The sequence below is a fragment of the Oreochromis aureus genome, linkage group 4, assembly GCF_013358895.1.
Source record: "Oreochromis aureus strain Israel breed Guangdong linkage group 4, ZZ_aureus, whole genome shotgun sequence".
In the NCBI taxonomy this organism is placed as follows: domain Eukaryota; kingdom Metazoa; phylum Chordata; class Actinopteri; order Cichliformes; family Cichlidae; genus Oreochromis; species Oreochromis aureus.
Genome location: NC_052945.1, coordinates 33,325,672 through 33,344,933, shown reverse-complemented (window position 1 = coordinate 33,344,933; position 19,262 = coordinate 33,325,672). Strand labels below are relative to the sequence as shown.

General features: G+C 39.1%; 1 protein-coding gene across 1 annotated transcript; it reads left to right on the top strand.

Annotated features, from left to right (window-relative positions):
* The first annotated feature begins 1,451 nt into the window (after positions 1-1,451).
* Positions 1,452-18,821, top strand: cln3 (CLN3 lysosomal/endosomal transmembrane protein, battenin). The gene is made up of 15 exons (XM_039611080.1): positions 1,452-1,755; positions 1,842-1,878; positions 3,302-3,398; positions 3,971-4,054; positions 4,849-4,928; positions 5,653-5,738; positions 6,419-6,491; positions 7,689-7,832; positions 10,837-10,976; positions 14,690-14,742; positions 14,819-14,887; positions 15,013-15,068; positions 15,164-15,257; positions 16,019-16,159; positions 16,451-18,821. Exons 1-15 carry the CDS (start codon positions 1,701-1,703, stop codon positions 16,565-16,567), a joined length of 1,326 nt encoding a protein of 441 aa, XP_039467014.1. The 5' UTR covers positions 1,452-1,700; the 3' UTR covers positions 16,568-18,821.
* The last annotated feature ends 441 nt before the right edge of the window (positions 18,822-19,262 follow it).

Sequence of the window (19,262 nt, the reverse complement as noted above, 5' to 3'; positions counted from 1 at the left end):
AAAATGTACATGCGTTTTTACATACAGTGGAAAAATAACTGAAGACTTTGGTTGAACCTTTTTGCAACGTGTAAAAAAAATAATATATTGAACAAGGTTATAAATGTTAAATATCGAATGCCATCTTTAACGAAAAAGTTTAACTCTTTTGTTCGATTTATCTGCACTCCAGACCTGTTAGTGTGACACATTGTGCTTGAAAGGTTACCTGTTATGTTTAATTTCCACTTAAATTATAATGAACTGGGCGGTGATGGAGTTAAAGTGAAAGGCATAAAAGGTTAAACCAGATCAACTATGGGATTGCTCTCTCCTATTCTCCACTGAAATGATGTCATATTGATGTTATTCTAAAAAACGATGTACGATAATTTTTTATGTCTAATATCTTTACTTATATTGGTAAACAGACTGTTGTGAACACGATTTATTAATATATTTTATATTAAAATATAAAATAACGTGTTTTGCAAGTATCTTTATGATGTGTTATTGTACCTATATTATAATCAACCCTCTTTTTAGAAGTCCTTTTTTTGGTTTACAGAACTGTGATTTTGTATTTGTTACGATCTCTAAAGAAGGCATTTTTTGATGTAGACTTTTTTTTTATCAGATAAATGAAATAAACATAACGATCACTTTGCCCAAACTGATTGCAGCTTCTACCTGCTGATAGGAATAATGTTTCTTTACTCATCTGTTTGACATATTTTTGACAGATTAAAATCCAACTGTGTTCTTGACTTTATGGTTGACACGAAGACATTATATCTGAGCAAACTTAATATGTCAGGAGGAAGGGGGGTCAAAGCAAGGAGCGGCGCTGATTTTGAACTTTGGAGAAGGCTTGGTTTTGACTCTGATTTGCGGATTGGATTACGGATTTTGGCGGTTGGCATAAACTGGTGTGTGACTGGACTGGAATGGCAACTCAAGTAGATGACGATGATGACATGGATTTAGGAGATTGGACACCGGTTAGTGGGAAAGGGGCGAGGAGAGGGAGAAGAGGTAGGGAGGATCAAAGTGTCATAGGAACTCAGGGCAGCAAACGAAGTTTGGAGGGGAATAGTTCGGATGATGGGAGTGTTATCCGGAAAAGGATTGTCAGAGAAGAGTTTAAAATAATATTGAAATTTAGGAGACAGCTGATCAAAAAGCTCGACGATATGAAAGTGAAGTTGGACTTGTTTGATTTATTTCGCGTGAGCTCTTTGAGTGAAAGTTATCAGGCTGTATTTTGGTTTTTAAGACAGACCCATTTGTTCGGAAGAATTTGAATATTTTCTTTTCTTTTAATTTATTTATTTATTTGTTTAATTATTTATTTTTTATCATTTCGGTCCACACCCCACACCAGTTGGTGGCGGTAATGCACCATTTTGCTGTTTGCCAACCGCCAATAAACCCTATATAGATGAAGAAGATGTCAGGCGGAACAGTCAGTCGGTTCAGAGCTGACATTGTTTCCGCGGGGAGGTTTTAGGTAGACGCGCCGTCTCTGGTGCTTCGTCGGTGAAGTTTGTGAAAGTTGCCGAGCTGAGGACCGTAAAAGCAGCTACAGCGCGTTCTTAGTGACAGCTTCCCGCCAGTGTTGCTGGGAGCTCACGAGCCTGTTAGAATGAGAGCGGTGTGCTTTTCAGCGGTTTGAGACCAACTCAGTTTCTCTTTCATTTAGCCTGGACTGGTTTGTAAACATGGAGCAGGCAGCCAGTGTCAACTCAGATCCTCTTCAGAGACTTGACGGTACCGGTGAGTGTGTCAGCAGCGGACTCGTGTAACTATCAGCATTATTGCTCCGTGAGTCCCTAACGTTTGCTTTATCCTCTCAATTATAGGTCGTTGCGTACAAATCCGCAACTGGATTGGATTTTGGTGAGTGTCCCGATATTTTCAACAAATCACCGATAACAAAGATCCCTCTTATTTCATCTAAATATACATTGTGTCCTATCTATAGTTAAAGATGTTCGCTCGTAAGCACTTCTTATATGAATCACAAGAATTGCTGACTGTGAAAGTGAAGTCCACAGCTTCCTCATCTCTCATTTCCTCCCTTCTTTTAATGGAATTCAGAGCATGCCACAGTGTGGTAAGAACCTATAGATACACGTCATTGTTATGTTAATCGCGCAAAAATGATGAAGTGCTTTTAGGTTTTATTTGTAGAGTCCTCCTCTCACCATGGATCGGACCTTCCAGCTGTGGGCCCCGCCCCTTTTGAGTGTTTTGGGTTAAAACAGATCTGCGAAATGTTTTAGGACCTCCAGCAAGCCTTCCTAAGACCAGATGCAAGGTGGTACACTGAGACTGGCTATTCACTGTGTGTGGAGAGAGTGCAGTCAGGTCTTTGTGTGAAAAAACGACAGACTTGAATCGGCACTAGAAAGCAAAGATCAGGACTGAGCATGAGAATCACTTTATCTGAAGCACAGTGTCATATATCACATCTCTTCCTCGCCTCCTCACCGCTCAACGCACACAAGAGCGACTCACACATGAGCAAAGGTCTTGAGCATGTACGACAGAAAGGGAGCGAAGGGGAAAGGCCAAGGACCGAGTACTCGTGCTCCAAGTACTGAGGCCTGCATACTCACTGCAGAGACCTGAGTTCTGTTGTGTTTGCATTTGCTGCATGTCTCTCTCTCAATCTCTCTCTTTACTTTATTGCCATTCAACCTTCTAGTAAAAACAAAAATCCACAAATAAGTCACAAAAGAAAAGTTGTCATAGAATTCTGTCACACTGATAATTCACGTTCATGAAGTAAACTGGAACACAGATGGAAAGACCAGGGTGGCATAGCAGGTAGTGGAATGAAAATGCACTGTAGCTGCTACTGGAAAACAAACAAAGAAGAAAGGAGGGAGGGAAAATACACAAAGCTATAAAAAGACGAAAGCTAGAAAATAATGAGGAAGTAAACTGAAAGGATGGACAGGAGGAAGATGGAAGGCAGGTTGGAAAAGGAAGACTTTGAAGAAGCGTGAAAGAACAAAGGTTAACGACATGAAAGCACAAAGACCGTGAAAAAGTCTTATTCATGTGAGTGAATAAGACTTAAGTTGAACCAGTTTTAATAGTATTTTAAAAAATTACGCCTTAAATGAATTTTAAAAACTAAAGTATGAGTAGCTGATAAATGCTTGCTAATGCAAAAGGTTTGAAAGTGCACAATAATGAGTGTACGATATTTTTGGGGGGGGGGTTTGTTAAGAGAAATTTTGCAGCCGTTGATGAAGTTGTTATTTTTTGATACATCTCCGTATCTCGTTTTTATCTTTCCACATCTATACAGGCTCCTCGGTTTGTGCAACAACTTTGCTTACGTGGTGATGCTGAGTGCCGCACATGACATTCTCGAGAAACAAGAGTCACGAAATGAAACGGCGTCTGTAAGAAAGCAAATGTGTATTTAAATATGGACTGCTCAAACAAATGAAAGGAATACTTGATCATTGGATTCTGGCACAAAGTCTTTAGGGATGTTGATCTGTCCAATCAGGAAACAGAAACTGTTGTAAATGCATTTCACCTGCTTAGGTGCAAATGAAAGAGGCGTAAGGTGCACTGGAGGAGTAACAACAATTATTTCTATGTCACTGCTCATAGTAAGAGAAGGTACCTGCAGTCTATTCAGAGTGCACAGCTCTAACCCAGCAGCAGGACTGTCATGTAAGGAGGAGCGCTGCCAGAGCTCATATACTCGTGTCCCAGGCAGAGGATGACTTTTCCTGTGATTCCATTTCCATCGTTACATCTTATTTTTTCACAATAAACTGCATGATGTACTTTAGCAGTTCAGATTCTCAAGTTAAAAATCTCATTCATTGTGATGTGATGTGTGATTCAAGTGTTCCCTTTATTTTTTGAGCAGTGTAGTTTGGCAGTGGTCACGTTTCAAAGTCGTTCTATGTTTAGGGTTAAGTGAACTTCTCAGCTGTATATTTCTGTTATTGTTTCCCAGACTTCAGCCTCGCTGCACGTGGACTTCCAAGTTGGGAACAGTAGCAACAGTAGCATCTATGACTGCAACCCCGTCTCTACTGCGGTAAATAAAGGTTCACTGCACTGATGCAGTAAAACGTTTGTTGTAAACTTTGTTGTTTGTAAACTTTTGACTGGTTCACAGTTTGTGCTCTCGTTTAGAAGCGGTGACTTCCTTTTAAATGTTTCTTTTAAAAAAAGACAAACGTCACATCATTAATGAGGTACTGAAACTAGTACATTTAACCAAAGGAGGATAACAGCAGGAAAACTTCCCACGCTAATAAGACTAATGTGTACATATTAACAGAAGCATATTCAATCAATCAATACAATCCAATATTTGGTATAATAACAGATATACTGTAGATTGTATCTTAGATAGTAAGTTAGGAAACGTGTTCATTAGGCTGTGTGTTTGTAGTCAACAGTATTTAGAGGATCATAAATATTTCAGGTTCCTGGAGGTTGTGAAAAACTCCTAAAATGTTATTATCATTATAGAGACATTACTGAGCGCCTACATTTATCTGTTATATGATTTAGTTGTCATGGCCATTACATTATGGTGGACCAGCCAAACACCATCATTCTAATAGCACACTCCACATAAATAATGCCTTCTGTTTGTTGGTACATTTGAAAGTGTGGAAAAGAAAAAGGTCTAACATGTGTTCTTAGTTTAATCCACAAAACCAAAAATTAATGCTGAGTTTTATTTCTGGCTGTTTCCCAGCTTCATTAGAACTATTGACAGATGTATGAGGCAGCAGTGGTGAGGTGTGTGGTAGGAGTGACAGATGGGTTTAATCCTATCATTTGTCCACAGATGTTCAGTTGTTACATTTTTCTTGGCAGGCTGTGCTGTTAGCTGACATTCTACCAACACTCTTCATCAAACTGTTTGCTCCCTTCGTGATCCATAAAATGCCTTATGGGTAATTATTACTTTGATTGCTGTTCTTTGTTTGCACTTGCTGTGTTTTTACAGTAACTAACAATCATCACTCACATTATTGGTACGAGCTGATTTCACCGCACTGATTAAAAAAAAAAAAAAAATTAGATGTTTCTTTGACAAACTTGCAAATGACAAAAACAGTGACGTCCTTCCTGATTTACAGTAATGTGTTTGTATCAGATTTCAGGATTTTAGCCCCACTGGCAAAATGAGGTTTGAGGTTGGTTTAAAAAAAAAAAAAAAAAAAAAAAAAAAAAAAAAGAGAAAGAAGAAAACAGCAAGAACTTTGTCTTTTTGCATATTATTTCCACTCAATCCCACCCTTGGTGCTCTTTTTGTACTGCTGCTAAGCTGCTGTGATGTTTTTTGGCCATAATGATCTCCATTTGTTTTTGTCTGACTTTAATTTTTTAATGAATATAATATGTTAAATTTTATTAATGAGAGCTTAGCAGTGACCAAACATATGTAACTGGAGGAGCAATAAACAAACCTACTTGGTTAATGGCTGTGCCTGGTTTCAGTGGCCCCAGCTGACTAGTCAGAGCTCAAAAAGAAAAGAAAAATACAACATTATATGTTTAGTATGTAGTCAGGAAGTCGGTTGTTAACAGACCAAGTGCTCCTTGCTGTCTGCATAAAAACATCGCTGCCATGGTGCATTCCAGCTTTCCTGGTTAATTCCTGTTCTTTTATCCCAGTGTTCGAGTGCTGTTCTGTGCCATCATGGCGGCAACGAGTTTCCTCCTGGTGTCCTTCTCCTCAGCTGTGTGGATGAGTATTCTCGGTAACGCAATCTGTTAATAATTCAGATCAGATCTTTTATCATTAAGGGTGTCTGATATGGCTCTGATGAGATTTTAGAAGGTGGATTAGATTTAGTTTAAATCTAAATCTAATCAGTTTAATTTCCTCTTATCTACTGTGAGCATCTGTGGTTGTTCCACAGAAGCTTGATAGAGCTTTACTGCTGCTATAAATAATAATTTATTGTAACAGTTCACGCTTGTGTCAAGTCCACCCCTCCAAGACACTCAATGTACCAGCCCCAAACTAAAGGCTGCCACCTTTAAAGCAGTAGACCGATGTACTGGAAGAACTGGATACCAGATGCAAAGATGGCTCCTGCTTCCTAGAAATGTCCTAATACGCTGTAAATGGCTTGTGCAGCAAAATATCATTAGCAGTGGATGGAAATTGTGTTGTTTTTTTTTTCTTTTTTTAATAGACAACCCTATTTCAGATATTACTGTTAGAATCAAGCAGGCCTTTATGTGAGTAAAGTGAGTCAATAAAGAGCAACTAAATTTGATTCAATTATGAGTAAGTGAGATGTAACCATTGTGACTGCCCACACAGGTCCAGTAAGAAAAATGAGCTCTTTTTATTAAAGTTTGTCCTTTCAAACAAAAGAATAAATTCTTCCACATCACTCACTCAGATCACGTTCTGTCGCTGTGTTTGTAGGAGTGATCTTTGCCAGTATCAGCTCAGGACTGGGAGAGTTGTCCTTCCTCTCTCTAACAGTTTTTTTCAGCAGGTAAACACTCACTCTCCCCTTTGTTTGCAAATTTTGAATTAAGTTGCTGCTTCAAACAGATTCAAACAGAGATCGTCCAGATGACAGAACTTGGGTCTATGCCCAAAGTGTAGGGTAAAGTTTGTGAACAAGGCAGAGTTTAAACAGTGCAGTCTTTGAATTCCTGCATAAAAACAAACTTTTATTTGTATTTTATTTGCTGTGTGGAATCCTGTTTCTGCCAGGACTGAAGTAAGAATAGCTTGAAAGCAGAATCAGTGAAAGGAAATTACTTTGTTACACTTGCTCAGTAAGAAATTGTAAAAAGATAAAAAATAATAAATATAATAATAATTTCTTAAGTCAATATAACAGAGTCCCAGTGAATTAACTGCTATGTACAAAGAGAAATGGAAGAAAAAAACAAACAAATTATATGTGTAAGTATTAAATGAACAATACCAAGTGTACAGTACTAATGGAGGTTTGCAGTAATTTTACAGTACTTTAAATGTAAGTTGAGAGTAAGGGTATTGGGTTGTTTTATAAAAACAAAACTTTAGAGGGGTTGGGATTGTTGACAATTCTATCTAAAATAACTAAATAGTGAAATGAATTACAGATGATCTCCATAAGCTGTACACACACACACACACACACACACACACACACACACACACACACACACACACACACACACACACACACACACACACACACACACACACACACACACACACACACCTGCTCATTAATAAATTACACACTAATAAAAAACACCAGAATTCCCAGACTTCTTGGACAGTCTGCACCACAGAGTAGGTTATATGATCTTTCAGATAATTTAAAGACCTCAACAGCACAAATCAGCTGGCATCAGTGACTAGCTGTGCTGACGCCTAGCAGAGAACAGATGGACTGCTACAGGGTTGCAAAAAAAAAAGTTATGAAGGAGTTGTCACTCTGATATTCTTGATATCAGACATTTTCCACTAAGTTGGGTAGTTTGGGCGCTTGACTTTAAATGTCAAGATCCACGATGACAGAGCTTTTTAACAGTAACTCCAAGTTTCCTTCTAGCAGTGATCCTGCCTACAGCTCAGACTCACAGCAGATAAAGTCCCGGTCAGAAATGAGTTTAAGAAGCTGTGAATGGTCTTCCAACTGTGTTTTTATTTTTACTCTGGAACATTAACGGTGGTTTTCTGCCTGCTTCAGGAGTGTACTGGAAGGCTGGGGCTCAGGCACTGGTGCTGCTGGTCTTATTGGAGCCTTCCTTTACTCAGGCCTCATCCAAGCTGGCCTTTCACCACGGATTACACTGCTTATCATGCTGGTGGTCCCAATCATTATGTTTATAAGGTAAGTGTGCAAGGACAAAGATTCTCTTACAAATCTGGATTTTTGTGTTGTGACTCATCGCTCACTCACATTAGTTAGTTTGTTCTTTGTGCTTTCTTATTTGTGGACAACGCTTCACATATTGTTCTGTGATGCAGCCATTAGTTTTTAACATTTGTAGAGATCAGACAGTTAGTCCATCATTTTTAGAGTTTTGCATGCCACAGTGAGACTAAACAAGGGTCCAGTTAAGCTCCTGTAGGTCTAAGGCAGGGGTCGGCAACCCTGGGCACTCGTGCTACAGCTGGCACGCGAAAGGTTAACTGATGGCACGACATGCAGTGAATCAATCTGAGAAGGTGCATTAAAAATAAATGGCCGGGCCAGCGGTGCACATCGCAAATTAGCTCGCATAGACACATTAGTTGTGCCGCTTCTTAATGACGGTATCTTAGCTAACAACCCCAACTACCAGATTCAACTTGTAATTGGCTAAAAATAACTTAGCCTACCGGTGAGAGGGACGTTGCTAGCTGGCAGTTTTTTCAAGCGATGTTGAAATTTCCACATTCCGACTCTTCAAATGCTTCAGGAGCTGCCCGCTCAGCGCAGCATCAGCACCACGGAAATACACGGATACATCCGTAGACTCGAGACAGAATTCACGATGTGTTTTCGGGACTTTCAGGTGTATGGACCAATGTTTTCTTTTCTGATCAAACCAGAAAGCTTTAATGAGCAGCTGGATTTGTCTCGCATTAACTGGCTGGACACAGAGGACATTGAAATGCAGCTGATTGAAATAAAAACCTCGACTCTGTGGGGGTCAAAGTTTGCAGAACTATGAACGCCGCTGGAATCCACAGCTGTGCGTGTTCATAGAGCTGCATTTTCACCTGCTGGACATCACTACCTGACAAGTTTAACTGTCGTCAGAACATTGCAGAGGCGTTATTGACAGTATTTGGCTCTACATATCTGTGAGAGAATTCTCTCACACGAAGAGAGTCCTCAGGTAGCCGTCTGAATGCTGGACACTCGGAGACCTGTGTCTCTGAGTGGGAGATCAGAGATCACATTAACATGTGTATCTCTGTATTAACAAACATGCCATGTTGGCACAGCTTATTTTTCTTATCATTGTTGTGAGGAGACCATAAATAGCATTTGCATTTTCTGTTGTACAGTTCATTTGCTGTTATGGAGTTCTTGTGTCTTTTTTTTTTTGGTTTGAAATAGAGATGGACTGATCCGATATTACTTATCGGTATGGGTCCGATACTGACCTAAATTACTGGATCGGATATCGGAGAGAAATAAAAAATGTAATCCGATCCATTATATATCAAAAAAGCACCTCACAAAACTTGCGACATGGCATAACTCGGCTCATAACCGTAGCACATAGGAGCGGCTGTGCTGTATTTTTTAGCCTCGCTACCAAACCAGCATTTCATCTCTGAGGAAGTTATCCCAGAGAGAAGTAAAGCAAGTGTGTAAGTTCATCTCTGAATGTTTGTAAAGCGTTCCCACGTTAAGCTTAACAACCGATATATGGAGCGACTGCCTCTTCTCTCTCCCTCCCTCTCCTGCTGCTACTTCAATCATGAAACTGATCAATGATCAGCTGATCGGCTTTTCTGTCGCGAGTCTCTCTTCTTTGTATTTGGCCCACTTCGCACCAGAAAGAGGAAACCAGCGGCTGAACAACAGCAGCACGTTTAAGCTTGATAATCTGTTGTTGGAATTTATTTAATATTACTTTCTACACCAGGATCCTTTTCTACGTAGCTGACAGCCGGTAACTGTGCAGGGGCGGATCTAGCAAAGTGTAGCCAGGGGGGCCGATAGGGTATTAACAGGGAAAAGGGGGCACAAAGACATACTTTTCTTTCTTATTCTCATTTAAAATGTCTAGCTTTTAATAAATAATTATCTGAATCTTACACCCAAAGTTTTAATCTGATGTAAAATCTATAGAAGTCCATTACTGTACATAGTAACTGTTAAGTCTAATATACCCTAGTAAGCTATACTACTTTTTCCTTTGGGAAGGTACCATCTGTGAATTCTGCAATTCTGTTGATGAAAGATGTTGAATCTATTCAATTATTCTTGAAAAATAATTGATTTCTGTGCATTTTTTTTCACGCTACATCAAATTAAAGTTGATTACGTCGATTAAGCATCATGAGGTGGAGGGTGGGGGGTGGTTCCCTATTTTTTTTTTTTTTTTTTTTTTTTTGCTGGGAGTTTGCAACCCTATTAGTTAGGTTGCTTAATATTTCTGCTAAGTACTCTTTAAAATACCAGAATAGGGAGGATGGAGCAGGTTTAAGTTTATTAGATTGATCAGTGTTGCTGAACTATGAAATATTTTGGGTGCAGTGTATTTTTTACATACAGGTATAACAGAATAGCTTTAGTGTTGTTGTTTATTTAAACTTGAGTATGAACTTATACAAAATGCGGCAAGATATTAAAAAAACTGTTTTATTGATTAAAAAACACTATATCGGATTCATATCGGTATCGGCCGATATCCAAATTTATGATATCGGTATCGGACATTAAAAAGTGGTATCGTGCCATCTCTAGTTTGAAAATAGCTGATAACTATTCGCTGATAGCTGCCAACATCTGCGAACAAATATAATTCTAGAAAGTTGTTCTTTATAGTGTGTAACTGTTCATATAGAGCGTTATTAAATTTATTGCTAATGCAATCATATGGCACATTGACTCCTGAGGAAACTTTAGATGGCACTCATCATCAGAAAGGTTGCCGACCCCTGGTCTAAGGTGTAGGTAGCCCAATGCTTTCATCTGTGGAGATGAGGTGGTGGCCATATAATCACTTTAATTGAGCTCAGTTGACTCCAGTTCATTTCAGTCATACGAGACATTGACTGGATGCAGTTTGTATTTCCTGTTGAGACTTTTTCCCTGTAAACTGTGTATAAATGAAGCTGAAACTCACACATAAAATGAATTTTCTTCTTCTTCATCCCAATAATTTTACCAGCTATTTCTTCCTGCTGGTTTGTCCACCTTCATTACCTCAGTGGAGGACCAAGGAGACTGAGTATGCAGCTTTGGTCTCTGAGGACAGACAGCAACTTCTGGACAGTTCAGATGACGAGGAGCCCGAGAGCTCCACCACAGGTAAATGTCACATTAGAAGGGTGTAGCATGGAATCAGCAATAAACTGAAATGTAAATAAAGATCAGCGACCAGATCCCGTAAAGACAAACCCTGTTTCATTGGTTGATATATCTACTAACTGAACACTAACACATGAGTTCCTGCAAGTTTCTGAGTCCTCCATGGCATCGGTTTTGTTTTTCCCCAAGAATACATAAACTGCATAAATGTTTTAAGCAACAATTTGCACAAAAAAGGCAGATGTAACAAATATGATAAAGATTTAAAATCATTTGAGTTTGAAGTTTGTCTACAGAGACTCCATTTTCTCACAATGATGACTTTACACTGTTGCCCAATAGACACGTCTGAAACATCCGAGAGCGTTGCTTTGCTGTTATCTAATCAGATGATCATTAACACGTGTCAGTTTATCTGTTTGACATGGTGAGAGGAAACGCACTATTCTACATTTTTATTGAAATTGACAAAAGGAGGTCATCACTTAGGGGAAGATGTGTCGTTCAGAAAGAAAACAATAATTCAAAGGTATATGTCTGGATGCATGCTTGAACATCCAGATAAGGAAATCCCAGAATGTTGACTCTGTTCATCTGGACGTGGCCCTTTCAGTGGGAGAAATGTTTCAACATTAGGGGAGAATTCAGCTGATGAAAATGAGCCTGTTTCAGCATAACTCAGGGAGGACTCCGGGTCAGGAAATTAAAGGTCTTTAAGACATTCCTGCAGTTGAACTAATCCACATGTATACGTTTATTCAACAGAGAAGACTGATGTAGAATTGGATTTAAAGCACAACATTAGTTTATATTTACCTCAGCTAAGAAGGTAGATGTAATGTTATTAATCTGTCAGTCAGCAGGTTTATAGCCCATATTTGAAATTTTCAAATTGCAAAACAAGGCTAATTTTATTATTTTATCATTTAAAGTATAAACAACAGACCTCTTAAAAGGTCTTTTTTTAATGGATGGATGTGTGCTGGTAGTCCATAGGAGCTATGAGTTTTGCAGGTATGTGTTGTAGCTGTCTATTGTCACTAAGTGCAGTGTCTCGAAAGAGCCAATAATGTGGGCTACTGTGGATTATGTTTGGCCTTCAGTTGGTTCTTTAGCTTAGCCTCTGTTTCACAGAAGAGCCATAATAGACTCTGGTGAAGTGGGGAAGTGAAACTGCCTGAAAACTGTCTGCTGCAGTATTGTTCATGTTTGTCTTGTGTGCTTTTTTGGTCTTTGATTTTTCTTAATGCCTCTCTGTCTTCAAGGTGAACATGTTGTTTCCTCTTTAACCAATCAGCATTTGACCTTCGCAAAGTGTCACTGTCATTGGCAGAGGTGTAGGGCACATGTGCATGCAGATTACCTGAGTTTTTGCATGTATCAAATGACATATACCTGCAGGGGCATCAAACATTAGTTTCACTTGCAGAAAGTCGTCCTTCGCACAGCTTCATCCTCACTCTCTTACTGCCTCCATTTTAACTATGCATGTTCCCCTCTCTCTCTCACTTACTGTAGTTCTTAACAGGTAAGTAAAAGGTGTTTGTGTTTTCCACAACAGATTCCTATAAATATTTTAGAATAAGAACCTAGTTAAGAAATTAAGTGTTTCTATCCAGTGAAGCACCAAAGTGCTTTTAATTTGAAACGCTTACAGGAAAAGCTGAGGTTAAGTCAAGTCAAGTGGCTCTAATGTCATTTCAACCATGTTCGGTGCTACAGTACACAGTGAAGCGAGACAATGTTCTTCCAGGACCATGGTGCAACATATAACAGACAATCAACACAGGACTACATAAAGTGCAAGTGTGCAAAAACTGCAAAAACATTGCAGCACCAGACAGAACAGAATGATACAGACACAACAGTGCTATAGAAATGTGCAACAATGACAGTTGGTTGTGCAAAAGACTCTTGAGCATTGTGCAAAATGTTGCTTGATGCATGGTTGTGTGTATGACATTGTGCAGATAAGTGCTTGAGGTAGTGACGTGTGTGTGTGTGTGTGTGTGTGTGTGCTCTTCTCACTATCCGTTGTAAAGTATTGCGATCTGTGAGTTTATATAATGCAAAGCATCAAAGGTTCAGCTGAAAGACCGATGAACCACAACATCACTGACTGATTATAGCAAACGGACCACATAAGAAAAGTCCATTTATCTTAAGTATTTGAGCTAAATAAATAGCCTAGTTTACTGCAACAGTGCACGCTGTGAATCAATGAACACTTCAAGCTGAGCAAGTTAGCATTAATACACTACTACAAAACTGCATTTATAGGAGCAGATAATTTACTCTAATGTGCTCATTTTTGAGCAACAGTGTAGCCAGTTCACTTCAAACTTGAGGAGGGCTAAGAGCAGTGGATAATGAACGGTTTCCATGAGGGAGCGGGTAATGCACCAACAAAACAAATACAGTGTTATGACAGGTTTTAGCTGAGGCTACTGTTTCCTGGAATAATTTGACATCTTATTAAGAGAGCAGGGTTAACTGGGAGAGGCTGCTTATGTTATTTAGAGTTTGCAGTATGAAGATGAATTCAATGTGTAAGCTGTGTGATGAACACAAGACGATAACATGTTAATGTGTATCTCCGTCTCTTCACTGCTTCACGCTAAATTCACTTCAGTACTGTTACAATAAAATATCTGTATTATTAATGAGGCCCAGAAATGTGTGTTGCTGAGGAGCTACGCTGCACGCTCACTACTCTCCCGGATTTGAGCAATCCACCGCTGCGCTCGTACTCGTCATGATAACATCTCCCTCTCTCGTTCCAGATGAACTGATGCCTCTAGCAGCTGTCACGACCACATCAGGACAGAATGACTTCAGTGTTAAATTTGATGCAATTTGCAGTTTATTTCTCTGCCAACATGAGTGTCTCATTGCTGCGTCACTCATTTAAATTCTCTCCTCTCATGTCCTCTGAAAGGAAAATATATACACAATAAAACCATCTGTGGAATAACTGTCCAGGCTTTTGGGTTGCTCAGCTGACGCTGGGCCTCTGTAGTAAATCTGGCTCTACATAGTTTGACAATTGACAGTTTTGACCATTCAGATTCTTTCTTGGCTCTTTCATGTGATTGAAAGCTGATACCAAATCTTCTTTTTCCTCAGGACAGAAGAAAGTAGCAGTGCGTTGCTCTGCGCATTCTAGGAGCTTTACATTTATCCATGAGGCCACATTTTAGCCATAGTAACATACGAGCGCTCACAGGCTCTGCAGTAGCTGTCTCAGTTTCTGACCACCCTTTGGAACACAAATTTGCGTGCTAAGCTAAACGGATCACATGTTCCTCTCTTTTCTCACTCATGTGACTGATACTGATACTCAGTGTATTGGCAATTGCTTCCTATTGCTGCTCAACAGTTTGTATAGTTGTCACCTTTTACAGTGGCCTCAGTGAAAGGCTGCTATGTGCATACGTATCATTTAGTACCCAGAAATAAAATCGGCATAAAGTACAAGCCGTTGATTCACTGATTTGTAATTTCTGACCACGCTATCACAGCTTTCATTTTGCAAACTGAGGAGAAACTGCAGTGTTTGTTAACGCTTAACAAAGACAGAGAACATTAGGCTACTGCCTTCATCTCCCTCTGTGGGACTTCACAGTTTATATGAATGAACTGTCATTTTAAAGATCTGCTGCTTGTTGTGGAAAATTAAACAGGCCATGTTCTCTTCCTCTTGAATGTAACAGAAGACCAACCCACCGGGCCTCTCAGTTTCAGAGAGAGACTGAGTGTCATCAGAGTAAGTACACTTTTTACTTGTTTGATCTCAAACTGTATTCAGTCAAACTGATACTGAACTTGATTTCTGTGAGCAGGGCTTGTGGAGGTTTGTGCTTCCACTGGGAGTGGTCTACTTAACCGAGTATTTCATCAACCAGGGTTTGGTGAGTCCTCTGGTGCCCTCTAGCAGCACACTCAGCTCACTGCATGCTATTAAGTGAAACTTGGCTCTGATTTTGTGTGACGATGTGAGAATATTGAACCAAGAATATTTTTTCCCCTCTGTAAGATGGAACTCCTGTTCTTCCACAATATTTTCCTGACCCATGCAGCTCAGTATCGCTGGTCAGTGATCCATTACAGAGAATATTCAGTATGAATGACTTCATGCAGATTGTTTGGGGTGTGCAGCTCTACTTGTTTCTTGTTTGCATCCTCAGGTATCAGACTCTGTACCAGCTTGGTGTACTGCTTTCTCGATCCTCTCTGCGCTGGCTGAAGATCAGGAAAGTGTGGATTCTCAGTGTTCTGCAGGTGAGAAATGAGAATAAAATACAAATCAGCACCAGAGGGATGTCAGGGTTAAGCTCAGCTCCCTTTTTTTGGACAAGGTAGAGGAGCTTAACCTGCAACTTTCTTCTGACTGGCTGCTCATTACACACAATAGATTTGAACATCGGTATTTGTGGCTGCTGTGCTCAAAGTGTGTACACAAATCTGTGTGTATGTAGTGCATATAGAATGTTGTGTACAAATCCATAATCAGTCATGAGGGAGTAGACGAAGCTGCATTGGTAGGAGCAGCCAATAACAAAACGGTGTAGCAGCTGTCCTCAAAAAAATCAACAGCACACACAATGATCCTCATCTAGTAATATTTACAAGGAAACGTTCGTACTATTTACACAGTGACCCAGCCCCATTTCCAGGTGAAACAGAGAAAGTGCTGATGATGTTGTATAAGAGAGAAGCCTGCACCTCTAAAGGAAGAAATAAGGAGAAAATTTGACTGTAGAAAAAGAAAGAAGCCAGGAGAGGTGCGGCTTTGCAGAGTGTTTCAACAACTGTTTAGGAAAAAGTGACACCCAGGCTGAAATAATAGGAGAGCTCAATAAATGATTTTTTTTTCCATTACATCATCAAACATTACATAGTTTATGGTTTGTTTTCAGGTGATTGAATAATTTGTGTTGCTTTGTGATGCAGATAACTACAGCACATGCATATGGGGTTGTTAAATGTATACTTTACAAACACTGCTGTTTCTCAGAGCTGCTTCTCTCTCCTCTCCTCAGTTCCTGAACGCTGTGTTTCTTCTGTTAGCTGTACGTTACCTGTTCCTGCCCACTGTTTGGTTGGTGTTCGCTTTTATCCTCTATGAGGGTCTGCTGGGTGGAGCAGCATATGTCAACACCTTCCATTTCATCAGCAAGGAGGTAAAGGACAGCTTCAGAGGCCCATTCATATAGTTTAGAATCTAGAGTATTCTAGACAGTCTCGATTTTTAGGAACCTGGACAATTGCATATTTTCTGTTCTTCGACCTCTGTGCACAGCTGCATTTCATTTTCAATCTATTCACGGATGCATACACACTCGGCAAATGTCAGCTTGATTATTTTAGGAGATTCAGGAGGTCATTACAGAAGCAGCTGTGCACTGTTGAGCTGTTTTCATCCTACAGTAAGTATGCATCCATCTCAGAGTGTCTTCTCTTTTCTCCTACAGACTGAAGACAGACACAGGGAGTTCTCCATGGCTGCTGCCAGCGTTGGAGACAGCCTGGGCATAACTGTGGCTGGACTCATATCTCTTCCTGTCCACACTTACTTCTGTTCATTATAACCAAGCCCACACACTGACCAGCACGATGAGTAAGCAAAACGTGGGTGCGTTCGATTTTTAAATCGGAACTGGGTTGGAGACAAAAAGCAGACATTACATAAAAATGTCAATATGAAGTCATTGACTCCACATCCTGTACTTGCTGCATTTATAGATACCAGCAAGTGAACTTTATAGAAAGCCCAGAGTCCAAAAAAGGATTATTTTTTTTTTACCTTCAGCCAGAGATCAAATAATATCAGTAACATCCTACCTACGATCACAGAAGGTAAACCTGAAACACAGATCAACGAAACCGATAGGACAGAAAATATTCATGTGTTGTTTTGATGACCAGTTTCTTTGTGGCTTTCCTTCATGAAAAACCTTCCAGTGGTTCACAGAACAAAAGCTTTCAATGTGAAACAAGATCGGGATATATTTCAATTTGACATAATGAATAAAAGAAATATAAATGCAACACATTTTAAAGTCACAGAACAGGAGATGTAATCAGAGTAATTTTACTTTGTTTTAATTGTTGTAACTAAAGAGTCATCTTAAAGTATTAAGTATCTCTGAGCTGCGACCAGGCAGCCAGTATTGTGTAGGAAATCACTGCACACCAACCTTCAACACTAACATTTACCTTAAAATCTAAACTGTTATTTTACTGACCTTCATTTTAAAATTAATTCCTCAAACTGAGCTCTGGGCTCAGAAACAGTGCTATGAATGACTACTCAGCTAGGATGTGCCATTACTATTTTCAAACTATTTTAAAAGTCAGGGAGCTCAGTCATTGAATGCTGCAATTATATTTTTGGGAGGTGAAATTATAAAACTATTGATTTCAGGGGGCAAGGATAGCTCAGTAGGTAGAGTTGTCGCCCCATGATCGCAAGGTCGGGGGTTTGAATCCACTGACCAGCTACCCTGAGCAAGGTACTGCTCTCCGGGCACTAGATTGGTGGCTGCCCACTGCTTCACTGAGTGAATGGGTTAAATGAGAGGAATTTCCCCACGGTGATCAATAAGGTATACATTATTATTATTATTATTATTATTATTATTTGAAGAACCTGTGAGTAAATATAATGCTGAAGCCTGAGGGCTCTCAGTAAGTGTCTTCTATAATTATTAGTTCTATAGTTAAGAGTTTCATTCATGTTAATACATAAATAGCAGAGATTACTTTCCTATTTCAGTTGTAGTCAAACGTTTGCAAACACTCATCATGGAAATGAATCTGAAATTTGGGATTTTCATTATTTTTTTGACATAGGTGACTTCAATCTTACTGAAAAATTGTGGACTATGCTTAAAATCCAGGTTGGTACCAGGAAACCAAGAGAAGAATAATGGTCAAATATAACGTCAGAATTATGCCTGATTGAGGTGCAAATTTTTCCAAAATAAATTCAACCATGTGCACCCAATTCTCATTTTTAAAGTCTTTTTTTGCAGATGGATGCTGTAAAATCATTCCTCTCTGGGAAGAGAACAATTCAAAGAAATGATTAAAAGTCCAAAATTACCATCACATTCATGTCCATAATGAGTATATGTAACAAAGTGAGCAAAAATGCCTTCTTTTATAGGTTTTAATACCAGGAGAGCATTCAGAGCTTTAAAATGCCACTTGTTTCAGATTTGCAGCTTGACATCATTTTGCTTAGCTGTGACTTTTTTGATTCTAATGAAAGACTGCTTGTTAAACTGTGGCACAGTTCGTCACTGCAGGTGGAGCACAGAACACCTGGGAATGGCTGAGATGTGAAACAAAGTTGATTTTAATATTTTTGTTGTAAAATAAAGAAAATAGAGGTTGCTCATGCCGTCATGCTGACATGTATTTTGCTAAAATTCTTGGAAGCACTTTTGTTATTTTTCTTGTAACATTGTGGACTGTTGAATTTGTTTTCTTTTCTTGGAATGCAATTTATGTCCTTAAATACTTGATTCATGTGTCCTGTTTTCTTCTGAACACTCAAACGCAGACCGACAGGCACAGTCCTACTGACATTCTAATGACCACATAAAGCTAATGCTAAAGCTTAACTGGAAGAACCTTGTTACAACGTCATATTGTTTTTTAATCTTCAGCTTGCTTCAAATCAAATTTTACAGGAAATCAGAAATGAGGTTCACTGACTTTGCTAGACTGCCAGTTAGCTATAAACATGTGGTTGTCCTTTCTTGCACAGAGAGCAATGACATTTCTAATTGTACTTATTTTTTCTTTGATATAAAGTGTATGTGTAAGAAACTGGAATGTGTTGTGCTTTATTACTTCTAGTGATATAAGATAACATAGGTTGGTGTTTAACTGGGGTGGTTCCTAAACCATTTATTGACCTAATATTTCATTCAAAATCATTTGGGGGAAAAAGTAAGGTTGCTATAGTCAGCAATCTGCAGTATTTTCTCTGCTGTCCACTTTTTGTGCCTAATATATCAGATAAATGGTTGTAGAGTGGAGAATTTATACGGCAGTATCCCAAAGCTATAGGTGACGTTTCTAAGCCAAAATGAATTAAAATGTATAATGTAGGTTACTGTTGCATAACACACGTTTCATGTTAAACTTCTACTTGAACTACATTACATTTCATAGTGGAGCACAGACCATCACACAAAAACTTTAATTCTTTATAATTAAATTAAAAGGGTATATGATACCTTCATTACAAGTCAAATATTTCAGTATTTCAAT

Bases quoted from the DNA above. Each gene is read 5' to 3' on its own strand.
- cln3 (XM_039611080.1), top strand. From the start codon at position 1,701: ATGGAGCAGGCAGCCAGTGTCAACTCAGATCCTCTTCAGAGACTTGAC. The intron at 3,399-3,970 runs GTAAGAAAGCAA...ATTGTTTCCCAG, and splicing joins CACGAAATGAAACGGCGTCT to ACTTCAGCCTCGCTGCACGT. The intron at 14,743-14,818 runs GTAAGTACACTT...TTCTGTGAGCAG, and splicing joins AGAGACTGAGTGTCATCAGA to GGCTTGTGGAGGTTTGTGCT.